This window comes from Pieris brassicae, chromosome 11 (genome assembly GCF_905147105.1).
Source record: "Pieris brassicae chromosome 11, ilPieBrab1.1, whole genome shotgun sequence".
NCBI classification, from domain to species: Eukaryota; Metazoa; Arthropoda; class Insecta; order Lepidoptera; family Pieridae; genus Pieris; species Pieris brassicae.
This window is the reverse complement of record NC_059675.1, coordinates 7533697-7558100: the sequence shown is the minus strand read 5'-3', so window position 1 is coordinate 7558100 and position 24404 is coordinate 7533697. Positions and strand designations below refer to the sequence as shown.

At 33.0% G+C, this 24404-nt stretch overlaps 6 protein-coding genes across 7 annotated transcripts; 2 read left to right on the top strand and 4 right to left on the bottom strand.

Annotated features, from left to right (window-relative positions):
- The first annotated feature begins 833 nt into the window (after positions 1-833).
- Positions 834-3097, top strand: LOC123716625 (mitochondrial ribonuclease P protein 1 homolog). Its single transcript, XM_045672464.1, has 5 exons — positions 834-1460; positions 1551-1771; positions 1863-2011; positions 2273-2639; positions 2724-3097. The coding sequence occupies exons 1-5, from the start codon at positions 1316-1318 to the stop codon at positions 3081-3083; spliced, it is 1242 nt and encodes a 413-aa protein (XP_045528420.1). The 5' UTR covers positions 834-1315; the 3' UTR covers positions 3084-3097.
- Positions 3091-15088, bottom strand: LOC123716624 (death-inducer obliterator 1). The gene is made up of 17 exons (XM_045672463.1): positions 14651-15088; positions 13999-14160; positions 11827-13579; positions 11409-11589; positions 10747-10944; positions 9074-9580; positions 7864-8196; positions 7640-7792; positions 7434-7558; positions 6918-7358; positions 6386-6645; positions 6190-6305; positions 5597-5805; positions 5272-5482; positions 4329-4455; positions 4030-4208; positions 3091-3744 (listed from the first exon to the last, which is right to left on the bottom strand). Exons 1-17 carry the CDS (start codon positions 14781-14783, stop codon positions 3586-3588), a joined length of 5247 nt encoding a protein of 1748 aa, XP_045528419.1. The 5' UTR covers positions 14784-15088; the 3' UTR covers positions 3091-3585.
- Positions 15089-18307: 3219 nt separating this feature from the next.
- LOC123716114 (eukaryotic translation initiation factor 3 subunit E) lies at positions 18308-22813 on the top strand. The gene is made up of 9 exons (XM_045671678.1): positions 18308-18488; positions 18576-18692; positions 18758-18925; positions 19308-19430; positions 21088-21329; positions 21486-21620; positions 21760-21954; positions 22101-22332; positions 22690-22813. The coding sequence occupies exons 1-9, from the start codon at positions 18393-18395 to the stop codon at positions 22714-22716; spliced, it is 1335 nt and encodes a 444-aa protein (XP_045527634.1). The 5' UTR covers positions 18308-18392; the 3' UTR covers positions 22717-22813.
- LOC123716115 (zinc finger protein 90-like) lies at positions 19632-20887 on the bottom strand. Of its 2 annotated transcripts, none has more exons than XM_045671679.1 (2): positions 19893-20887; positions 19632-19821 (listed from the first exon to the last, which is right to left on the bottom strand). In XM_045671679.1, the coding sequence occupies exons 1-2, from the start codon at positions 20870-20872 to the stop codon at positions 19659-19661; spliced, it is 1143 nt and encodes a 380-aa protein (XP_045527635.1). In that variant the 5' UTR covers positions 20873-20887; the 3' UTR covers positions 19632-19658. The 2 variants fall into 2 exon arrangements, with proteins under 2 accessions (XP_045527635.1, XP_045527636.1); XM_045671680.1 differs by having other exon boundaries at positions 19634-19785.
- A 33-nt stretch (positions 22814-22846) lies between the features above and the next one.
- Positions 22847-23077, bottom strand: LOC123716117. Its single transcript, XM_045671682.1, has one exon. The coding sequence runs from the start codon at positions 23075-23077 to the stop codon at positions 22901-22903; it is 177 nt and encodes a 58-aa protein (XP_045527638.1). The 3' UTR covers positions 22847-22900.
- On the bottom strand, positions 22847-23952 carry LOC123716116 (39S ribosomal protein L53, mitochondrial). Its single transcript, XM_045671681.1, has 3 exons — positions 23718-23952; positions 23305-23432; positions 22847-23236 (listed from the first exon to the last, which is right to left on the bottom strand). Exons 1-3 carry the CDS (start codon positions 23861-23863, stop codon positions 23082-23084), a joined length of 429 nt encoding a protein of 142 aa, XP_045527637.1. The 5' UTR covers positions 23864-23952; the 3' UTR covers positions 22847-23081.
- Positions 23953-24404: the final 452 nt, after the last annotated feature.

Below are 24404 nucleotides of genomic sequence, written 5' to 3'. Positions count from 1 at the left end.
ACCAAGCGGATGGTAGATAAGGCGATGGCGCGATACTTTAAAACGGTGGTCACGTTGGGATTGTTGGGAAATGAAAGGCATTATGCAAAGTATCTATAATAAAATAATTATCTATAAAATATATCATCATATAATAGTATCTATAAAAATGGATTGATAACGTTTAACTTTTATTCGGTTTTGGCGATTGCGACCATTTTTACTATGTGTTCGTACTATAATTTAGTTCTAAAATCAGGAACGTGATATACAATAGCAAAAAACTCTATTTGGCGTGTTTTTGAAATTGCCCCTAAAAAACCCAAATATTCTTTCCCCCTATTCCACCCTTAACTCGGTTGAGACACCCCTAAATCTAGGGGGAAACCCTCTGATCTGGCAACACTGGTATTTTATGACCTATTTACAACCTTAAAATATCACATAGTTTGATGTAGTCCTTTTCATGACTCGCGTCACATAATGTTGCCATTCATGAGTAAAAAAATTACCTATTTTACATTTGGCATATGTAATTTACCTATATATAATTATGGTATGAAAAAAGTTATTTTTATTTACTTAAATTAGCGGTGTTCTACCTACTTACAGGGAAAAGATGAGAAGATAGGATAAAGTAAAGCATACAATTTTTTATTCAGAGATTTATTGAATAATTGTGATCAGCGGATGTAGAACCATCACTGTCTGAAGAGTGGATGGAAACTCAAAATTTTCAACTTGCGTGCACTGAGCCACTGTGTACTCAAAGGCCTCATCAGTTAGTTCCATCACGTTAAGTATTTGTTCAATTTTGTTGCAAAAATGAATTAATAAAATAAAAGTCCCATCAATTCAGCAAAAAATTATTATATGGCAAGTGGCAACTCTAAAAAATACCGATTATGGCGGCGACTCTATTACAAATATTGTTTAGTGGTATTAAAACACCTTGATTCTTTTGTTCCGCTGCACAGAACTTTTCAATATCATTTTTCGAGCCGAACTTTTTACAACTCTGGGCATTGTAAACAATCTTTAAATAGCACTAAGCTAGTTAAACCTCATAAAAATGTACCACAACAAACGAACTTGATAACACCGACGAATGACAACATTGCCCATCTGTCAAATTTAGTTCCAAAAATCACCGCGGGACTTCTTTCATAAAAATTATATATATATAGTATACTGTAATCTGTATAGTATAAATCCATCATTCCCATTTTTCAACGTTGCCGCTCATTTTTCTGAATGTTTATTTAAAATAAAACGTATATAATTTAATATACAAATATTTTTATTAAGTTATAAATATATTTCTTATAGTATCATCATGTATTGGGTAAAATCTTTAGTTACTCATGTAGCACACAGGAACTTAAAAAACCTTATGATAAAACCTAGAGTTATAAAACGAAACTTTATGAAAATATCTAGAGGCTACTCATCAAAACTTGCTAAAGATGAGGATGAGACAGGTCTAATATTTGTTTTTCTAATGTTAAATGTCCATTTTGCTGTTCCGTTTTAGTAATTCAAGTTTAACCTTACTTTCCCTACTTTTTCAGAAAATATTGTTAATGATATATGTAAAGAGGACCCTGAAAAAGAGAAAAAATTAAGAGTGTTGATGTTGGAAGTTGAAGTCATGCGGCAAGATGGAAGAACAGCCCCAGAGAGAATGAATACTTCTAATTGGGAACATTTATTAGAACTGAAGTCTCGTAATCAAAGAGCTAGCTATCTGAGTTACTTATGGAAAAATGAAATGTCAAAAATAAATCAGAAAGTAAGATTATTGATTTTTACATTATATATATTATAGCAAATTTATTGTTCATATTTATATTTGATTTTTATGACTTTATAAAACATTTTAGGCCAGGAAAGAAGCCAAAAGAAGAGAGTTGGATGAAATGGATGAGGAAGAAGCTAAAGAATTCCCAGATGATTTATTGTATGGTATAAAACATGTATCACTTTTTCTACGCATTCGAGACCAATCAATAAATAATTTTGATAATTATAGGTAAAGAATGCTTTAATTGTTATTTTAAGTAATTAATACATAAATTAAAAACCATCTGTGGAACTGCCATCATAGGGTTATTAGTGTCACATCGGGTGGTGGTTATATAAATATATATTGAAAAAAAAAAAACAATCTTTTTCATTACTGTTCAAGGGATTATGAGGAGTGTAAATAAATGGAGTGTTTAACTTGTCTTTTATATGATTTATTGTATTAAGTTTCATATTTATCATGAATAATATAAAATTTTTATTCCAGAGCTCTTCAAGCATTGACATATGGTCAATCCGTAATAATTGATTGTTCTTATGAAGAGCACATGGTTAATAGAGAAATATTAAATGCTGCCAAACAATTAACTTATGTATTTGGTGATAATAGGTTGCATAAAGAACCCTTTAATTTACTTTTATGCAATGTTAATAAAGCAGGAAAATTTATGGAACAATTTAAGAAAAATGTTCCTTCATTGGAAGAACCCTGGTTTCCGTTAAATATTCATACTAAATCTTATTTGGACTTATTTCCAAAAGACAAATTAGTTTACCTGACACCACACTGCAGAGAAGAATTAACATATTTTGATCATGATGCTATATACATAGTTGGTTGTATGGTGGATAAGGTACGTAAATTTTTATTACTGCTTATTACAATGAGTTAAGTATTTAAAATACATTAGGAATAAGTTTTCATGTATTAATTTCAGATGAATAATGAACCTCATTCTTTAGCAAAAGCAAAGAGAGATGGAATCAGAATGGCTAAACTCCCTCTCGATAGATACTTAGAATGGGCACCAGGTTCCAAAAAGAATTTAAATATTAATCATATGATCCCAATACTTTTGGATTTGAAGTCAACAGGAGACTGGGAATACTCATTGAGACATATACCTAGACGAAAATTAATGGAAACAAAAATAAAGGCTTTTCAAAACAAATTCGAAAATTCAGGAAAGATAAAAGATATGAAAAAATACATGAACTTGCGTGTGAGCAATAAAAGTGTTTTCCTGGATAAAAGAAATACATCCAGGAAGTCACTTTATGATGATGAAAATATATAAGTTGTATTCTTAAATCTTTATTTTTTCACGACATAATAAACCTTATGATTAAATTATAATTTTTAAGTAAAAATATTTATTCTAAATTTTGTACAAGAAAACAATTGATACAAACTTACATTTAAAATGTATATATTGATTATATACATACTTTCCTAATGCATTATTTTATCACTCAAGTCAACCGATTGAAAAACCAATTTATCACTAAAATTGAGAACATCCAAATATTTGCTTATTGCACATAAAACTGACAAAAATGCTATGCATCTATTACTTTTTATTTGCATAATATTATTATTTTAAAATTAAGACAACATTAAACATACTTGTGTGATCCCTCTAAGCTATTATAATCTACACTGGTTTCGAATTAAAATGTGAACATGCAAGACCAGCCAATGCCCAAGATGTCTGAATAAACATGGTTTTATCCATGTCACGAGAATAGCTCAAATATTTTAAACTAAATCTTCTTAATAATCTTGAGAATCCTATAGTCTTAGGGTATGTTCGTGCGCATATCGACGTCTGCGGCGCTTTCCGAGCGCTGTTTGATTGTGGCAAGTATCTCTTGAAGGTTTGAAGGCAGCGCGATATCTGCTAACGGAACACCTCGAGGGGCAGGCGACAATGGGCGTGACGGTGAATAAGCTTCATTCTGAAATTATATAACTTTTTTAAATACTAATGAGAAAGGGACATCAGATTTAGACCAAAAGAATGTGTAAATGCAAAAAGATTAGTGCAAATATAATTAGATTAACGGATCCAATTACATCCGAATGTTGTTAGAGTATCTGAGGAAAGAAAACCGTCGTTTTATTTGGGGTAGCTCCATTGCTAAATTACCCGTTTGGTTATGTTTATGACACCGTTACGTCGATTTTCATTCCTCAGAGTATACAAAAATTTTGCAACACCAAAAATATTAATATATACACACATCAGCACTCTGAACTGAGGAGTCTGCTTGAGCCATTTTGAAGATTTGCTGCTTCTGTTCCTCTATCTGTCTGTTGAGCTCTTCCATTTTGTTACGAAGGTTGTGCGTGGGAAGGGCTGATGTCGCTCCAATGCTGCTATTTGATGAACCAGGACTGTAAGGCTCATCATCATCGACCGCTGTTTAAAATAATTTTTTTTGTTGCTATTAATTCGCCTAGTATCTCATATATCATATTTATTGTTGTATATTATTTATACTAAAAAATAAATTATTTTGTATTATCTATTAAATCATACCTAATGAAGCAGCAATTTTATCCTTCACTGTTGAAGAGAGCAACGAAGAAGTGTAAGGCAAATTCATCGGCCGGTTGCGAGGTGACAAAGGCGGCGTGTATGACTTTTTGCGAGATTCTCGTGCCAACTGGATAAAGTAAAGTTTGCAATATATATCTAATTAATAATAATATAACGCCTAGTATTTAACGTATACACCTGTTGTTGAGGTTATAGGTACGATCTGACAGTAATTACTACGGTATGGAGGCTACATGAGACGTATAAAGGAAGATGGTGAATGAAAACAAATGCATTGTGTTATGTAACAATATGATTTGTTAGTCGATTCATCACTAATTCTTATAGAAAAAATAAGATTATAAGGAGAAATATATAGTTTCCAAAATACTGTATTATAGTAGTTATTATTAGGCAATTTAATGTTACATATCACAAATGGAATCTGAGCAGAAACTGATGTGGCCATTATGGCTAGAAACTTTGCTAATAATTTCATGTATCTCATAAATAGAATACTTTTACGTAGCTTAACATACTAAAGTATAGTTTTATATTATTAGCAAATTTTGATATGGTTTAAGATTAATTTCATGGGACATATGAAATTATTGTGATATATATATATGTGATAAATAAATAAGGGGTTGAACGTTTTCGCTATTCTTAATATATCACTGACAAAGGAGGCATATGGTTTTAGTAGACTACTAGATATTTTAAGAAATATTTATAAAGTATCACATGCTCTACACAGATTGTATTAAGGCAAAAAATAACTTCAAAACAATACAATATCCGCCCAATCGCCCAACTTTTTAATATAAATTCTAGCGATTAAGATTGGCGTATAAAATAACTTTTTTTTACAAATAAAATGAACAACAATAAATAACGTCTTTATTTACAATACCCTATTTAACACCATTCGGTGTTAACTGACCTTAGCTGGTATTAAATCTTTGGGAATGTGAGTAGGCGGTCGTTTCTTCCTTTGTCTTATAATAATTGCGATTAAAAGGTGTGTCTTGACGTCACCGATGCCGGGCCCGTCTAGTGGGAGTAGAACGGGCGGTAGAGCCTTATTTGCCGACAAAGGAAGAATATAAAAGTCCTTCACGGTGGCTGTATTCGTTACCTTCACCACACCCAGTCTGTCAAACAATAGCATTTCGATTATAACAATCCATAGATCTTTTTCATATACATTTGTTATCCAAAGAATGTTAGAAATGATCATGTTAAAAATCAATATTTTAATTACACACCTATTTCGACTACTTAAATAGCTATAGAGAGCGATGTATTGCATTCTCTCCTCATCATTGGCTGCTTGAAGGCGCAAAATGACTATATCCTTATTGCTGGTGCGCTTCATTTTTCCGATATAATCCCACACTGTGTCCGGGTTTATTCTGCCCACTATATCCAGCTCTGCTGATAAGTCATCTTCTAGGTCTACTGCGTTACCGGATACCTGGACACAAATATATTTTAACCGTCAGCAAAAAAGAGGTTATCCGTTTGACTGGTGTCTTATTAGGAAGTATTTGAGTATCACGAGCTATTTACGCTTCTAAGCATCAATTTCTCGAAAACTAAGTTTTATCGAGACGATGCTTTTATTAAAATCAGGTACACCTTAGGAAAAGTTAAAGAGGCTCACTTTGAGCTGATGAAGTTAAGTGATACCGCCGCCCATGGACACTCAATGCCAGAGGGCTCGCGAGTGCGATGCCGGCCCTTTAAGAATTGGTACGCTCTTTTCTTGAAAGACTTTGAATCGAATTGATTCGGAAATACCTGAGGTATGCAGCATGACATGAGTTTAATCGGAATAGTAAATCATAGTTTTTGTTACCTCATGCGCAGCAACGTAAAACCGCGCGACATCCACCATATTGATACAACCATTCCAAACGGTCACTGTGGCATTATCCACTGTGCTACTGGGCTCTTGGTCACTCTCTACTTCCGCTGAAATTACAATCAAAATTATAGTCAAAAGTCAAAGCGCTCAATTAACTTCAAAACGATTAATGATAAAAAAAACTCACCCGCAGGCTTCTCCTTGTACACAGGTGGAGGCAAAGGAATATCAGATTCCACGGCGAAGGATTTCATAGAACTTACATCTACATTGCCATATTCGCTGATCTCATTCTTATAGGACTCCTCGTCGGTGTCTTCGCGTGACTTATGAAGATCATCCTCAGAAAATGCAGACGTTATCATTGGCTCATGAGGATCATATTCCGGGTGTACTTCCTTCATCATTGCCGACTTTGGACGTTCTATCGAGTCTGAATCTGTCGAACTGCGTCCATAATTTTAGTAATATATTCAATTAGGTGTAGATAGATAGGCAAAAGTTGAACGGAACATGGGTTTATCATAAAGGTTTAATGTGTGTGGAACACAATTTTATTATTGTTACCAATTTTTATCTTAAATTGTAATCTTCCAGCTAGATGAGTGATTTTAATTACATACTTACATTTAAATAAATTAATAACATATTATATATTTAATAAAAAATATTTATTTCAAACGTAAAAAAAGCCCCAATTTAATCCCATTGACACTTACTCATTCTTATGTGTAACATTGTCTTGAGATCGTGAGCGATGTTTGTCTTCAGCGATACTCTTGCGAGTGGATCGTGAGCGGCGACGGCGTTTTGTGCTATCCCGAGATGCGGAGCGTTCTCTATCCCGCTCTCGCCCGCGGGACTCAGATCTCGAACGATCCCGAGATCGCTTTTTAGTTTTGGACACACGCGATCGAGACCTCCGCCTTTCTGAGTCTCTCTCTTTCTCCAGTTTACGCTCTTTGGACTCCGATCGAGCAGATCTTGACTTCTTAGATCGTCTCGTTCTATGCTCCCTTTCGACTTCAGAGCGAGAGGATCTCGATTTCCTCTTTTCCGAGTCCCGCTTTGTCTCACGGTCCTTCTTGGAATGACTGGACTTCTTATTTTTAACCTTTTTACGGCTATTGCTGGATTTTATATTTTCCTTCGTCTTAGACCTAAAAGAATATTAGCATTAATAAAAAAAGCACCTATAATTTTTTTTTCATACATTTCAGTATAGCATTACTCACCCTTCAGCGTTATCAACCGGAGGAGGTGGACCGTCTCCAACGGCGACGTTTAATGCAGTTACTATTTCTTCAACCGGAACATTGGGATCTAATTCTGTTTGAACCGACTCTTTTTTCTCCATAACCTGAAAGATTTTCAAAGTCAAATTAATGAAATGAAGTAAATTAATTACAATAAACAGTGTCAAGCCATTTTAGTCTTCTACCTCTTCTCCTTTGTGCGTCTTTAATACATAAGTTTTGCTAGCAGCTAAAAGATCAATTTCAGATTTTTTAATCAATTCCAACTGGTGTTTAGACTCCTCCTCTCTCCATTGAGCGAGCTCTTGGCTGGCCAATTCTTCCGGGGAAAGCCGCACCTGAATACATCATTTAATGAATTAACAATAATATTGTCATAACAAATATCTCTTGGCATCTTGCCACTTACCAGTTCACCAGGTTTTAATTTCTTTTCGCATATTTTTCTCCATAACGATAAGTTCTTACGATCCTTGATATTGAACATCAAAGAACGATATTTAGCCTTGTACTTCATTCCTACGTCATGGTTAAAAAGCTCAAATAATTCAATTTCGGTATCAGCTGCATACTCTTGTATATCATCTTCAGTCAACTTGTTTCCTTCATTTTCAGTCATTCGTAAACTGATCTGCTCTTGTAAAGATTTCTTTACATTTTCACGTATTTCCTCTTCCGAGTCCATTTTCTTTTTGTCTTGCGGATCTTTGCGGCGCGATGCCGGCTGTGATACTGCGCTGGCCTATAGAGGAATGATTATCGTAAACACGTAAATTTTAACTTGTAATCAAAGAGCAAACAAATCAAGGTCAGTGACATTATATAAGGATGTATATATCACAGTAAATTATCCCGCCTCCAATGACTCGTTACGCACAATACAATACTTACTTGTTATTGTTGTATGCACGTGGAGGGTGTACCTACTGCATTTTAGGAGTGAAAGACATTTATAGACCCTAAAAATTATCTCATTTTACGACTTTTTATGACAATCCTATACGTATATCTTTTACGTGTAATCCAACAAGCAAAATGTATGATATAATTAAGAACGAAATTTAATTCATTTTTTATTTTAAATAATATAATGATACTACAGTTAACACAATAGTCCTATTTTAATTACGTCATTCCTAGCAAAGGCTTGTGAATAATAAATTACTATGGACGCGGAAGATTTCAGTCATAAATACGAAGTATTTAAATTCAAGGCAACTCATTCAAAAATTATCCTGTTACGTCATGTTTGTATAACATTTTTAATAGCTTTATTTTATTAGTCCACATCCTCGTAAGCGTTAGAGATTATAGATTCTCATAATTTAATCCATTCATTCACGTTGCCATTGAAATAATAAATAATTTAAAACTACCCGGCGCCCGCGATATACATTAACGCAGAAGTATTGTAAATTTTTTTATCTCAACCCAAAAAATAAGAAAACTTATATACTTTGAATAAACCATTATTTTTGATATTAGTAGCCAATTATTGGCACTTCGTCCGCACATTATTTTTAAAATCTTATTTAGTGTAAAAAACAATTTTTGGTGAAAGATTCAAAACCAAACTCTATGGTTATCAAATTAATTGATAGAAAATTAGCATTACTTACCTTTTCAACAGATAACTGCGACCGATTCAACGCCCTCTTCTTAACCTCGTTTGAGCTTTTAAGAGAGCTCTTAGGTGTTTCTGTCAAATTCTGATTAGGTTTTGGTGTTGTTGGCGTTTTCGGTTGGGAGGTCTTCGGCTCCTCTCGAGTAGTTATTAATTTCAAGGTTCCCCTCGGCGTAACAGCTAGTTTTGTTTGCTCTCGCGGCGACGAAAGTGATTTGGACTTTGTCTGTTTCAATTCCAAATTGTCTTTGTGTTCTGTATTAATAATTTTAGGCGTCGGCGTTTCCTTTTTTGGTACTTTAGAAAAGTTTAGCGTAGTCTGAATTTTGTTTGAAACCTCAAGTGACTTTTTTCGCACAGCATTGGGTTTTATAGAACTGAGCGTGCCAGGGCGCACAACTTCGAATGTTGGGTTCTTTTGTAACCAGCTCTTCAAGTTTTCAGCGGTTGGTGCATTCGGACCTGCTAATAACCTACCTGATTTTCTTTCATAGACGATTACCTAGAATTTACATGTCAGGATAAGACGTGTCCAATTCTTGCAGTCTTAAGGAAGCAAGAATTACACAAAAAAACACTCCTACGAAACTAATAGTCACTACGGTATCTGCGACGAAAGTTATAGAGGTAGAATTTTTAAGGTTTATTTAATAGGACCTCTGCGAAAATTTATTTAAACATTTTGCTTTTAAATTTAAAAAAATCAGTTGCATTATTATTTTTTTGTACATTACAATAAATAGGCTATTTGAGACCTATTGTATTGCGATGCTGTGATCATAAAAAGAAAAAATGTTATATAATGTATACTTTTTCATCGGTTTTTAAAAATGGCAAAAAAACTGTGCCATGGACATAATCGAGCGCGTCATGTGTCCACGTCCTTCGATAGCATCCACGTCCTTCCTAATTTTTAATACGTTAATCTAATTGTTTGCAAGATGGGGGTGTACGTACGTAAAGGTAAAAATGAGAAGAAGAAAAATGATCGAGCGGATTTTATGTGAACCCAAGAAAAAGATCTTAACTCATAATCTGAGGATTTGGATGTAACGCAAACTCACGGAAAATAAAACAAAATTAGCCGCGCTCGTTAGACTTTTTTTTTACAACTTTGCAGACTTCCCCTTTATTCACGTCACTTGCAAATTGTCAGATTAGTGTCACACTACCTTAATCGACTCGAGTTTCTAATGATTTTTTTTTACTAATCTGACCCCTTACACGTGACGGGCGGCTATTTATATGGGGCTCATATTTGATGGAGGTAATTAACCGAGTACAAAGTATCCTCCTGAATATTAATCTGCCATGCTGTAGTAAATCCCGAAATCCCCCTTTGTAGGAGCCTACTATTATTTCCGTTTTCAAATGTCAATTAACGCAGATTGGTTTTGATCTAAATATATCTTAAGAATAACACTGTTCTTGTTGTCTTGTTAACAGAGATGGCACGTCATCTGGTGCGACGCCATTTTGCCTAATGAGGTTTTGGCGGGTTCTCGAAATTATGAATGTTTAATTTGAATTTTTTTAAGCCAAAATTTATTTATATAATATTTGAATAAAAAAAACCATTTGTATAGATTCTATTATCAATAATAAATAAGAAGTAGTTTTTGAAAACTTGTTAATTAGCGCGTAACAAAATAATATTATAAAACTTACCCTGGACTCGGAGGTTTTATCCGTAGGTTTACCCGGGACATCAATTTTGGTGCCAAGCGAATCCTGCGCATGTTTTAGAATACATGAATCGCTACAATAGATGCTGCTTGCGCGGGCAGGTTTCTTGCACACGATACATCCAGCCTTCATTGTTTCTTTCATTCCTTGGGACATATCTAACTTTCTTTGGAGTGGCATCTGTGTGGTGTTAAATTATATATAAAAAATAAGATTCAATTTGAAAGACTTGAAAATATATTTTAATAAAAATTACGTTGTTATTTATATGGTCATAACAATGGATGTAACTAAATACTTTTTTGTTTTTGAATATACCAACAAAATAGAAAAATAGATCCAATGTTCATGTCTCCAGATGCGTTTATAAAATAAGTTCATTAACCGACTTCAAAAATAGAAGCTTATCAGTTTGACCTGTGTGATATTGTTGAAAGTGGATACTATAATGATCCTTTTTTAGCTTCCAAGCATGTGTGTTCAATGTCGTAAGTGTATGTATGTCCAGAAATTTCTCGGTTTTAAATTAGGTCAAAAGTTTCAAAAGGGTTCATTAGTTTTAGCAATATCCATGTACTGTTCATCGGGTTTGCTATGAGTATGAGAATACAAGTATTTGAGGTTGGTTAAGATTATCAACATACCTTGGCACCCTTGGGTGTATTCTTGACACACTTGGGACATCTCCACTCAATGCCCTGTTCCTCCATCTGCTGACCCATCGCTTTAGTGATATTCACACACTTCCCATGGAACCAATCTTCGCAGCCGTCACAGCATATCATAAATCGGTTATTGTGTGGCTGTTTGCATATACACCAAAGCCTGAGAATTTGTTTGGATTTTACAAATGTGTTTAAAAAACTACCAGAAATTGATGTCTGAGAATGAGACGTTCATATTTTTAACAACAAAGATATAAGAACACGATAGTTTCATAAAGAGATTTTCACTTTGATATCTTTAATTTAAATTATCTTACTAATAATCTTATGTTTTGAATGTATAAAATTTTGTATTACTTTCCAATTATGGTAAAATAATTTTAAATTTTATGTTTACCTATTAGGGTCATCTTCGGAATTCCAGCTCTCTTGCGATTCACCAGATTTCTCAATCACTGGAGAGCTTACAGGTTGATCTATTTTCTTCACCAATTTCTTATTGCTGTATTGTTTTGACACTGGTGCCTGATGAAGAACAGGCTCTGGCGTCATAGGCACTTGCTGAACAGTTGAGGAGAGCACTTCAGGCCCAACCGTTGGCTCCCCTTGGGTTTTCCTCTTTGAAGATCTGGTTGCTGGTGCTTCAATTGGTGGCAAAGTTATCACCCTGCCATCCTTTCTCACAATTTCTATAGGATCCTTCTTAGGTAATAGGCACTTTGCTTTTGTTGGGCTTTGAGGATATACCTGTGATTGCATCTGCAAGTGTATTTGTTGAGCTTGGGGTTGTGTCACCTGTGGATTAAACGGCTGGACTGGTTGATGAACTTTAGGTATTGAATCAACCTTTCCAAGCACCTGTTTGTCCAATACCTCCTGTAAATTTTCAGAACTTTCAACCAATTGTGCCACATGCATTAGAATGTCCTCTGTCAAGCCATCTTCCTCTGGCTGTAGTCCAACCAACAGATCTAGGGTCGGTGAGAGGGGACCCACTAATCCTGGACTGTTAATAACATTAGCAGCAGTAATACTGGCATTTACTTTGTTAGTAGTTGTATCTTGAAGAATCTGAGCCAGACTTGCGTCATCCAGTTGAGGTATTAGATCATAAGCCTTTACCTTATCAGTGATATTTGCAATCTTCTTTATAAAAGGTTTTGGAGTTTTACTTTCCATGTTTTCAAGTGGTTTGGCTACTTCCATTGTTCTATCAGTGCTGGTTTCAAGAGACCTAAACTCATTCTGTTTTTTATTAACAGGGCTAGTTTCCTTTACAGGAATCTTATTCTCAGTAGAGACTCTTCGAATGACGTCCGGTGTGGAAAACAATGATGTCATATCCGATAGTAGTGCTGATACATGAGCAGGGGTTTTCTTTTCCCTTTTAATAACTTTTGGATTTGGTTTAGGTGTGCCTTTCATCGGTTCTGTTATTATTTGTGATGGTGGTGTAGATGGAATGATTTCTTTAGGACCAAGAATTTCTGCATCATGTTGTTTCTTTGGCAAAATAAGGCTCCTACTTAGATTTTTCTCTTTAATTTCTTTTTTGAGCATAGTTTTGTTGGCCCTAAACCTTGATGCTATTTTTGACTCCAATTTATTTCCTTTAGACAACTGAGCACTTTTTAAAATTCTTGGTTTTATTTTAGGTTTTCGCATTTTCTGGGGTATTGATCTGTCTTTTGATTCTTTATAATCTGAATCAGAGTCCCTATCTGGAGCACTATCATCAGACGAACTTTGTGAAGAGGAATCACTTTCGTCATCCGACTTTGCAGGCTCTAACTTCTTTACAATTGGTGAAAGGGTCTTAGCTTTTGAATGGACAGGCAATGATTTATTTAGAGCATCTTTGCCTTTGATGACCACAGAGGGTTCAGCAGGAGTAAGAATTATCTTTTTACCTTTAGGCAATATTTTTTGATCCAATATTGAAATTTTCTTTGGAGTAGTTGCTGGTTTCGGAGGGGGTTGGTGTGTTATTTCAATTATGGGATCATCAAATGTTGCAAATGATTCACTCTTCTGTGGTAATATTTGACTTGGTGAAGTAAGTGGAGTATAACAATGATCATTATGAAAGCCGATAAGACTGTTCTCTCTTGTTTCAATCCGTAATGATTGCAACATTTCAGCCCCACTATCTGAAATATATTTATATGATATGTATAATCTTGACCATGGCCACCAAAATTACGATCAAAGTTTTGGTATTTCTAATAGCACTGCATTAGACTAATGAAAAAACAGCTTGTGCCACAAATATAGGTGTTGTAAGTAGTTGTGACATTGGTTCATTGATAAATTAAGAAAAATAATCTATAAAAAATATTTAGGTATAAATATTTATGAAATTTGACAGTACAATTTCAGTATATTCTTTGATTGTTCATAATGGCCCATAATTTGTGCAATCCTAAAGATACTTTTTAATTTGGTAAATCATTTTTAAGGATTAATCATCTTGAACTTTATCATCAATTACTTTTTATAGAAAGAAACAGGAGCAAATGTCAAATTAAAAGCTAAATATATTGAATTCTAAGAGTGATCATAATATTACCATATTTAATTATACTGTCTGGTTCATCATAGTAGCTGTCTACAGATAATGTAACATGTGGAACTTTATCATCTTCATTTTCAGAGTCAGTTGCATCATCAGGCCTGCCTTCATGACCAACTCTTACTACACTTATACCTGCAGCTTGGGAACCATCACTCCCTGAAAATGTTTCAAAATGTCCATACACTAATTATGTAAACATGTAATTTTTTAAGGGATCTATCTTATTAACAACTCTATTGTCACAATTATTACTTTTATTCTGCTAGGAGGGCATACATTTTGAAGTTTGTTATTAGAAAGTCGAACACTGGACAAAATTTGTAAATAACAAGCATATTAGCTGCAGTTACTAGACATGTCTAATTATTTCCCGCCAAAAAGTGATTTTATTTTTGACAGTGAAAGACAAATGCATTTGTTATACAAAACGTTCGCGATAATATGAAGAGGAATGTCATGATATGTTAATAACTATCGATAAAGATGCCATAACTTAAATTTACCTTTAAACACTTTTACACTAAGATTAAGATATGGGGACTGAGTTGATATTTAATTAATTATGCATTTTTATGAAAATATATTTATAAAAATATGTATCGGTACTTGTAATAAGTACAAGCCACGAAATTGAATTGAATCTTACCCATTAATGTTCCAAGTAATTTTTGATCTACTGATAGAGATCCATCCTTATTTACAATAACAACCACCGAATTGTCAGTTTTTGTAGATGGTCCATTTAAGTCCGTGTAGTTTGTAATAACAGTGTTAGACATTTTGATAAACTATTTAATACACATTTAATAAGGCATATAAACTCTCTCTTTAGCCCATTTTCGCATTATTAGATGCATCGCGTCTTTCTATAAAAACATTAGACGCCATTTTGCGCCATCCAAATATGAGAATTTATGAAATGTTATACAAAATGTATCTTGACGACAGTAATCAACCAAATAATACAATACAAATTAAACACTTTTGGTATGGAGCAACTAAACAATTTCTAATAATTACTTTTTAAATTTTAAAAATCGCGAATTCTCATAAGCACACTACGCATTCGACACCATAACACACAGTTTAGCCAACATAAGGAGTAAGACGTAAGTATTACGTACTAATAAAGCAAAGAGCCTACAGAGTAGAAATCGTATAATATCTGCGGTAGAGACTATAGAGATCAGAGTAAATTTATTGTAGAGACTGCACTCCGTGTTACTGTCTATAGTTTAATGTAGAGGATTATCATCCAAAAAGTTATTAAAATTTCTGACGTCTATCTTTATCTACCCAAATGGTTATAATTTCGGTAACTAAGGTACATACGATATTGACGTTTATTTCATAAAATAAACGAAGAATTTAATTTATTAACATGTTTTTGTCGACGGAAGCGGTCGATTAAATAATAATATATATACTTTATGTAACCCAACTTAATTGTTATATAAATAAATGTACTATGTACTATTATTTACTGTACAATGTAAACAATGTAAACTTAATATATACAAAAAAACCCATTATTATTATAAATATTGAAACACTTGACAATTATGCAACTTGTCACCATGATGACATGACTATCAAAGATTATACTATAGTCGACGCATTTTAAGCTGAGTCGTCGTGCAATAATTGTCACTAACAGTAGGAATGTGCACGCAATGACACCCATTATCGATACTTACCTACCTGCGCACGCGGGGTCGATACATCATCATGATCTTCATTATCACTGATTTGGCGATACTAGATTTTTTGTTCTGACACTCATTGCATTACTTACTCTTTGTTACGCAATACGTTCAATGGAGAGCCATTCATTTTAGAGCCACATAACCATCTATACAGTTTCTATATGGTTAAATCATTAAAAACTTTTTTAGGTAGTAGATAGTAGAAAAACTATTCATATTAATACTTAACATTATTATCGAGCTTTGTCCTTAAGATTAGTATAGATCATATGTAGTAATACATATCGTGTAGCCGTTCTGTCTACCCGCACTGTGGTTGAGGGTAGATAATTGATTACACACCTATTCTAACAAATTTTTAAAAAATGAAGATAAGGTTGAAATTTTCCAATCGTTTGCCTATCTTACCGACGATATTTCACATTTTAGTGCTCCGCCATGTCGGAAGTTCCGCCACTGCAGCCGTCATGAAACAAATCGTCGTCACCGTCGCCGGAACCCAAGTCGCCTGGCTCGTCGTGCTTCAGAGCCTTCTCGTCAGAGTGGTTGTGAGACGCCACTGACGTAGTCAAGGTTGGCCGGTCTCTCAACTCGTGGTAGTGGGAAGTCTAGTAAGTCGGACTACAGATGATTTTGTTATCATAAAAGTTTTATTTTACTTAGTTTTTAATTACCTCGTTTCAGATTATTAGACACACACTTCATTTCTATATTCATAATCTAATCAATATACCTACAGATTTTACATTATAATGAACATATATCCAATACATTTTTAAATTCATAACATCATAGTATTGTCTTTTGTTAACGTGGCGTTTACATATTAAAAAAACACTTTTTAAACGGATTCAGTCACCGTGACCACGCACGCTGTAAAGCACGCGAAACATCGTACAATTTTAAAATTAAAATTATGTAAATAATTATAAGTTTATAATAATAATACAGAGCTTCAATCCGTTTGAAGTGTTTTCCTAATTCATAACATCATTTATGTAGAATGTCTGACATTAGTAAATTTAAAAACAGTCCATGAGTATTGAAAAAATCTTAATCATCATCAACTTCTATACTCGATTCTTTTCAATCCCAAAACACCTTCTTATCTCAAAAATCACTTCAAATTCTTAGGTCCTTCGAACTATATGTTTTGCTCTTTCAATAGATGTTTATTGAAAATTCCATCCCACAGCTCATCCTTCATAGGCAATTCATTATGGATCTCCGCCATCAAGTGGAATAGGCTGCCTGACTCCATACGATTGTCTGCCTCTCTATCATCTTTTAAAACTGTTCTGTATAAACACTTCTTAACCGTATCCTATATTATTATTATAAATTGTTAAAAATAAAACAAAAATTCAAAATGCAAAACGTTCTTCTATATTAGAGAAGAGATTTATTTGTAGAACTTCAGTACCTTCCCTATACAGAACTTTGATAAAGATTGCCAATGGGTAATTAATTATTTTTGTATCAATATGTATAAAAAAAATGTTTGTCTACATAATGTTTTCGTTTTATAATAGTTTCCACAGCTCACGTAATGTCAGATTTTTTTATGGACAATTTTTTCACATCTTGGGTTATATTATTAATTAGGAATCCCTATTTTTTTGTAATATTTTAAATGTAATAATATAGCCCATGTTAGTTAGTAAAAATGCAGCCTTCTAATGGTGAAATAATTTTTAAATGAGGTGAAGTAGTTTTTGTGTGAAAATATTACAAACATACCAACATTAACATAAATGTTTCCTCTTTATAACATTAGTACTATAGGTACCCTTATATATAGATGAACTTACAAAAAAGATCTAAAATAATAACTTCAAGCGACATAGTAACTATTCAACTCTATTCTAAATCTAAACTATTCAATGTCAAAACAATTATCGACCCTCAACTACAGTATGGAATGGCGACACGATATGTATTACTATATGTGATCTATGCTAATCTCTTCGACAAAGCTCTTCGTATTATTATGACAGAAGTTCAATAATTTAGCATATAGATCGTACCTACTCCGTTATCAATATGCACCTCTACAATTCTTACGCACATCACTACACCTCTCCATAAGACCTGTAAGTGCGAGCGAGACTGGCGGATCGGCCTCGGTTCATAATGCGTCGACTATAGTAGAATGTTTATAGGTATATATATAAAATTATATATAAATTATCTCCATGATACAAGATCAATACCAACACATACGAAATATTGTTTTATAATAATTTATAGTAAAATTTGTGGTTTGTACTATATTTTTAAACTTTTAAAATTCGTTTGTTATATTGACATCACTTTTACGTCATTTAAGTTTGACGGTATTTATACTCAATACAGAGTTACAAGTAAATATTTTATGTGAACACATGAAATGATGCATCGCAAATAATAATTAAATTAGTTTATATAACTTCCGCGCTGGTCCTCTTTCCACACACACTCTGCATTTCTACAGCTAATTCTTATTTTTAAAATCACTTTCATTCGATTTCATAGCTGTCCACAGTCTACAGTCATAATTGACTTTCTGTTTGACAATACTCAATTTTCGTTTTATAATTTTAGTCTGTTTTTATTTTTTTTATTTCTCGCCTTTCGGCTCTCGACGTTTTCAACACGAGAGCATTTTTGGTTAACAAGTTGATAAAGTATTAAAAAATAAACATGAGTTACTCCAAGTTTGACCTTACCTTTAAAATAGGTCAATATCTAGATCGGCATCTAGTTTTTCCTCTACTAGAGTTCTTAGCAGCAAAAGAGGTATATATATATTACTAGGCGTCTCTGATGATTTTCGCATGCCAGATGCTTAACTGTAATTCACTGCAATCTAATTTTTTTTTGTAGACATATGATCAGTCTGAGCTACTACAGGCTAAGTTGGAAATCCTAAGTAAAACCAACATGATAGATTATGTGATTGATATAAGAAAAATGTTGTATCCTGATGAAGACACACCTGAGGTAATTTAGAAATTTACTTTTTGAATGTACGACACCTGTATAAGTATTTTTTTATCTGAATCTAGGAAATTAAGTCACGCAGAGGTGTTGTTTTGTCACAATTGCAAGAATTACAAGATGCCGTAGAGCCAGTACTTCGGTTAATGCAAAGAGATGATGTCATGAAGACAGTTGAGACCATGAGGGATCCCAAAACCCTTATAAATTACTTGACAACTAATAAGGAGTTTGAGGTAATTACTTTATCATACTAATGTTATACAACTCAACAAAAAGTTTAGTAACTATTGACAATGTTTGCTAACCAGTACCAGCTGTACTTAGACTTACCGCTATGTACAGCTGCTTGTCTAAGATTGGAAACATAGGATTTTGATATGTGGGATGTAAATATACCACATATCATCACAGGTTAAAGACTCAATTTTTCAACTGTGCCAAGAACAGGATATCTGTATCTTGTCATGAAGATAAATTAAGTATATGGATTATTCATTGTGGATTCCTTACTAAGAATATTCTCTTACGAAATTATGGTTTATAATTAGATAAAATCTTGTGGCATAAAAAAAACATAACTTTTTAAAAGGATAATATAATGTTATTTAATTACAGTTCAGAATTGATATGATTGACAGTATGTATCGCTTGGCCAAATACAGATATGAATGTGGTAATTATGTGGAGTCTGCATCATACCTATATTTTTGCCAATTGGTGATGTCCCCTACGGAAAAGGTATTAACTCTTGACTACTTTGTTTCACAATAATATTATAATTATATATAACTTTATTCATATCTACAATAAAAGACTGGTGGTATTATTTTAAAATGTTTTGGCGAGGGAATTTAGAAAACAGGTGTTCCAAATGTAATAAAAATGAGAACAAGATAAAATTTATTTATTGTGTAATAAAATTTATTAATAAAATATTTTTTTATGGTTGTATCTTATATACCTTAGTTATAATGGACTTGAGGATTGAAACCAGCCATGAATCTGGTGTCTGTGTGTTGTTAGTTGTAAATTTTCTTGAAAACATTGACCACAAGATTCACATTGATGCACCATTAAATTTGGATTTTTGTCGCTGCAAAATTTAGTAATAAAGTGACCCATCTTGTACCTAAAAATCATTATCATAGCATAATTTTTTTAACACTAAATTAATTTATATCAATCTTTAGTGATAGGTACCTGTGATTATATAGGTGATCATAAGTTTTGAACTTGCGATCACAAGTATTGCAAAGTAACATTTTTGGCAATGAAAACTTATAACACATTACCAGCCAAGGACACAAAATCCAATGTTGCATAGCTATTTTATAATTATCAAATGATATTTTGCATGCATTACATTCATAGTTTTTTTTAGTTAAATGTGTTTTAGAATGTTTGAGAAGTCTTGGTATACTTGTGTAGACTTTTTCACAAAATTCACACTGTAGTAGTAGTGACGTTTTTATTTCTCTAATGCAGTCTTTGTTTTCTGTGTTACAACAAAATTTGGAATGCTGTAATGCTAGTTCTTGATGAGGCCAAACTTGAAAACATTCTGTACAAGTCCAAACAATTTGCCAGCGCGGCTGTTTTTCAAGGGTGCCATGTCTCATAATATAATGTCGTCTCAATCCAGTTTCATAAACAAAAGAAGTCCCACAGATTTCACAGGGATATGATCGCAGGGTTTTGGTGGATGAAATGTCAAACATTTCCTTTTTCTTTGTATAGTTTAAGGTTCTGTTAAGTTTATGAATATTTTCCATAATTCTTGCATTGTTTTCTTTTACTCTTTCAAGACTATACTCCAGGGGATTGATATCTTGCATATCTTTAGGTAACATATTTACCAACTGGCAGTCTCCTGTAGAAGAGATTTTTATGTTTGGGCACATATTTTTTGTTTCGGGTTTAACTTTCCATTCTTGAGGTATACAGATACCTTTGAAGCTGGAACTAATTTCTTTGGCACAGAACTTTAAATCAAGATTATTCATATCTTCTTCTAAAGCCTTTTTTACTATCATTTGCGATTGTTCTATATCTTTTTTCTTCATGTCCACAATCCCATCCATCCACTTACCAAATGTGCATTTATCATTTTCAAAAACAATACATAATGATTTTGAATTAATTCCTTCTTCATTTTTCTGTATTATTAATTTGCTCAACATTTAATTTTTTTCAATTTACTATATTGAAATGAAGGAAAGTCTCTTTAAATATTTGACATGTATGTCATGCCACTGTAATATGTTAAATTAATTATCATATAAAAACTTTTCTGGGATGTAAAGTTTTACCATATACTTTATTTCCAATTTTAATAGAAACCTCTTTTATATGAAAATAATATATTATAAATGTCTTAGTAATATGGTTTTTGTAGAATTACTTACCTGTACTTTGGGGGAAGTTGGCTAGTGAAATTCTAGTCCAAAACTGGGATGGAGCTTTAGATGATTTGAACAAGCTTCGTGAATTCATCGATAATGGTGCGGGAGGCGCCACTGCTACGAATATGCAAGCATTGCAACAACGCACCTGGTTGGTCCACTGGTCACTATTTGTGTTCTTCAATCATGCCAAGGGACGTGACCTCATTATTGAAACTTTCTTATACAGACCCTTGTGAGTTTACGGTATCCTTCTTAATTATCTTTAAAAACTAATTAAGGTTACAGAAAACACGGACTAAATTATTAAGTGCTGTAATGGCACTCTGAATTTATTAATTGGTACTATCTAGGTACTGGAACACTGAATTTATTTATTGGTATTTTCTAGGTACTTGAACGCTATTCAAACAATGTGCCCTCACATTCTTCGTTATTTAGCAACAGCAGTCATTATCAATCGTTCACGAAGAAACGCTCTTAAGGATCTTGTTAAGGTCATCCAACAGGAAGCCTACACATACAGGTAGACTTCAATTTAACATTGCTTATTATAAATATGAAATAAAAATAATTTGGTTTTGCTGTAATATATATAGCTATGCAATTATTCACTTCTATTCTGATTGTTAGCGTTATGTATTTGGTAATTAAAATTGTTTTAGGGATCCTATCACTGAGTTTATTGAACATCTGTATGTGAATTTCGATTTTGAAGCAGCTCGCAGGAAGTTAAATCAATGCCAAGCTGTACTATCAACAGATTTCTTCCTTATTGCTTGTCTGGAGGAATTTGTTGAGAACGCCAGATTGATGATTTTTGAAACTTTCTGCCGCATCCATCAAGTTATCAGTATAGGGTAAGACTTTGTTGTTGTAGAAATAAATTAGTTAGGGTTAGTCTTGGATTGCAAAAAGGTTGGGCAGGTAGTGGGAACTTTTAACTGGAAAGGTAAGAAATACTTGTATTCTATTTTACGTCATGACTTATCTTTATTATTTTCAGTATGTTAGCAGAAAACTTGAGTATGCAGCCAGAGGAAGCCGAATGTTGGATCGTGAACCTGATTCGTAACGCGCGTTTGGACGCCAAGATAGATTCGAAATTAGGTCATGTGGTGATGGGGGCTCAACCACTCTCTCCATACCAGCAGCTTGTTGAACGTATTGATTCTCTTTCTGTACGCTCAGAAGCTCTAACATCCTTGGTTGAAAGAAAGCAGAAAGTGCGCACAGATGTGAGTTCTACCGTATTACATTTTTATACATATGGTTTAATTTGATACAAGATTTGATGTTGCTGTGAAATTACATATTATACTTTGATCAAGTACACTTATTAATAGTTAAGAAATTAAAACAAGTAATGTGACCAAAGTAATTAATTTCTTGCAGTAGGTTTTTTACGGTTCTGAGGGATGTTAATAAAATGTATTTATACTAAAGTAGAATGCTCCCATCTTGGGATATTTGTAGTAGTTTGTTATTTTGTTTTCAACCCAAAAATATCTTTATCTTTAGTTCTAATGATAATAACAATTAATAATTAAATAAACACTGTATGAATTTGTAATGACAATTGTCTCAAATTTCAGATACGTTGGGGAGGTCAAGAGTTCTAACTTCAAGTATATGTCGCAAATATTTATCTTTATAAATGAAGGACTTTTATAAAATATAGATATTCACACAAATGCATTGTTTTTTTTAAGACTACCAAAATCTTATAGTTAAAATAAATAACTGTACATATATAATATGTACCAATCAATATATTCTTTATTGTATATATTATGGCATTTCTAATTATTTTTCTATGGGTTTTATAGTAACAAATCTAGATAAAATAAAGGCAACCAAAAATGTAGACATCACAAAAAGTACAACAAATATATAGAAAGTATCTTCTGAAAAGACATCAGTAAATGCTGGAATTTGATTATATAGTTCTTCTACAACATTTAGGTTTCCTTTTTTACGCATTATTTTATTTTTTCTTTCCTTTCTTTTTCTCTAATTTAGTTGGTGTTACAATTTGTTCTGGGGGTGCTAATGATGAAATGTGTTTGTTAAGCAGTTGTAACAACTCCAAACATGTTAAGTTGCCACTCTTTAATGTGACACTTTTCAAAGTTGCAGATTCTGAAAGAATGTGTACATAATGAAATTTTAAGTTTCTTAAATAAATTTGATAAATCTATTTACTGTACCTGTTATTGATGGTAAAATGCTTATATCCACTGTAGGTTCACTTCTATCACAGACAACTTCTGTTTTTAAAACACAATTGGGATTTGTCAATGCTATCTTTGGTGAACTAATATAGTGCAAGAAATTCCTAAAATAAAAAAATTATAACATTATTGTCATCATCATCATTCATTAGGTTAAAACCTAGATATGAACAATGATTTTTATTGGATTTAGTCCAGAAGGTATGGGGTGACAAAGCTTTACCATATCCGTACAAAGATCCTTGGTTAAAATTAATTAGACCCATTTTTATACATCCGATCGAAACAACATTCTTACACATGATAATAAATACGAAAATATTACAGTGTATCGAATAAAATCAATAATATTGGGGCGCACATCTAACCCTTAAATTGTATGTAGGTACCTCGTATGAGTTACGTTCTCACTAAAAGGATCAAATTTGACTGTGATTCTCCTAGCAGCTTTTAGATTAACAGCTTTTAATTGTTTTCCAATCGCAGAAACTACACCTCCGGATCTCCTGAAAGTTCCACTGTAGGGGATGGACATTTTCAGTATTTCTACGATTCTCAAACTGTTCTCAAAATATCAAGTGTAGACTGTCGTCACCCGACTCTCAACAATTTTCCGTGGATCGAGGCACCCGGCACAGATAAGGTAATATAGCAACTAGTCTCTAAGTGAGTATGTATTGATCAAATCTATTATTTTGTATTATATATATATATATACGAGAATTTTAAATATATATATTTAAAATTCTCGTCTCATAATGCTTGAAACCCACCACGTCCAAAACGGCTTTGTGTATCTTCGGTAGTTAGGTAGAATACCGTGAACTAATTTTTATGCCCCTAAGAGATGTTGGCTAAGACAATTTGGGTGGCAAAGAAACAAAAGCTGACAGATAGACCACAGATTTTCTAAGAGGACATTAATTAAAGAAAAACTATTATTACTCTTTTGACGATACTAGCCCGAAAGACAACTAATGTCAATATATGTAAAATTAATCACGACAAGCATTGTTTTAATTACACATTATGATGTCCTTAGAAAAAACGACCAACATATTATAGCTTCATTTGCA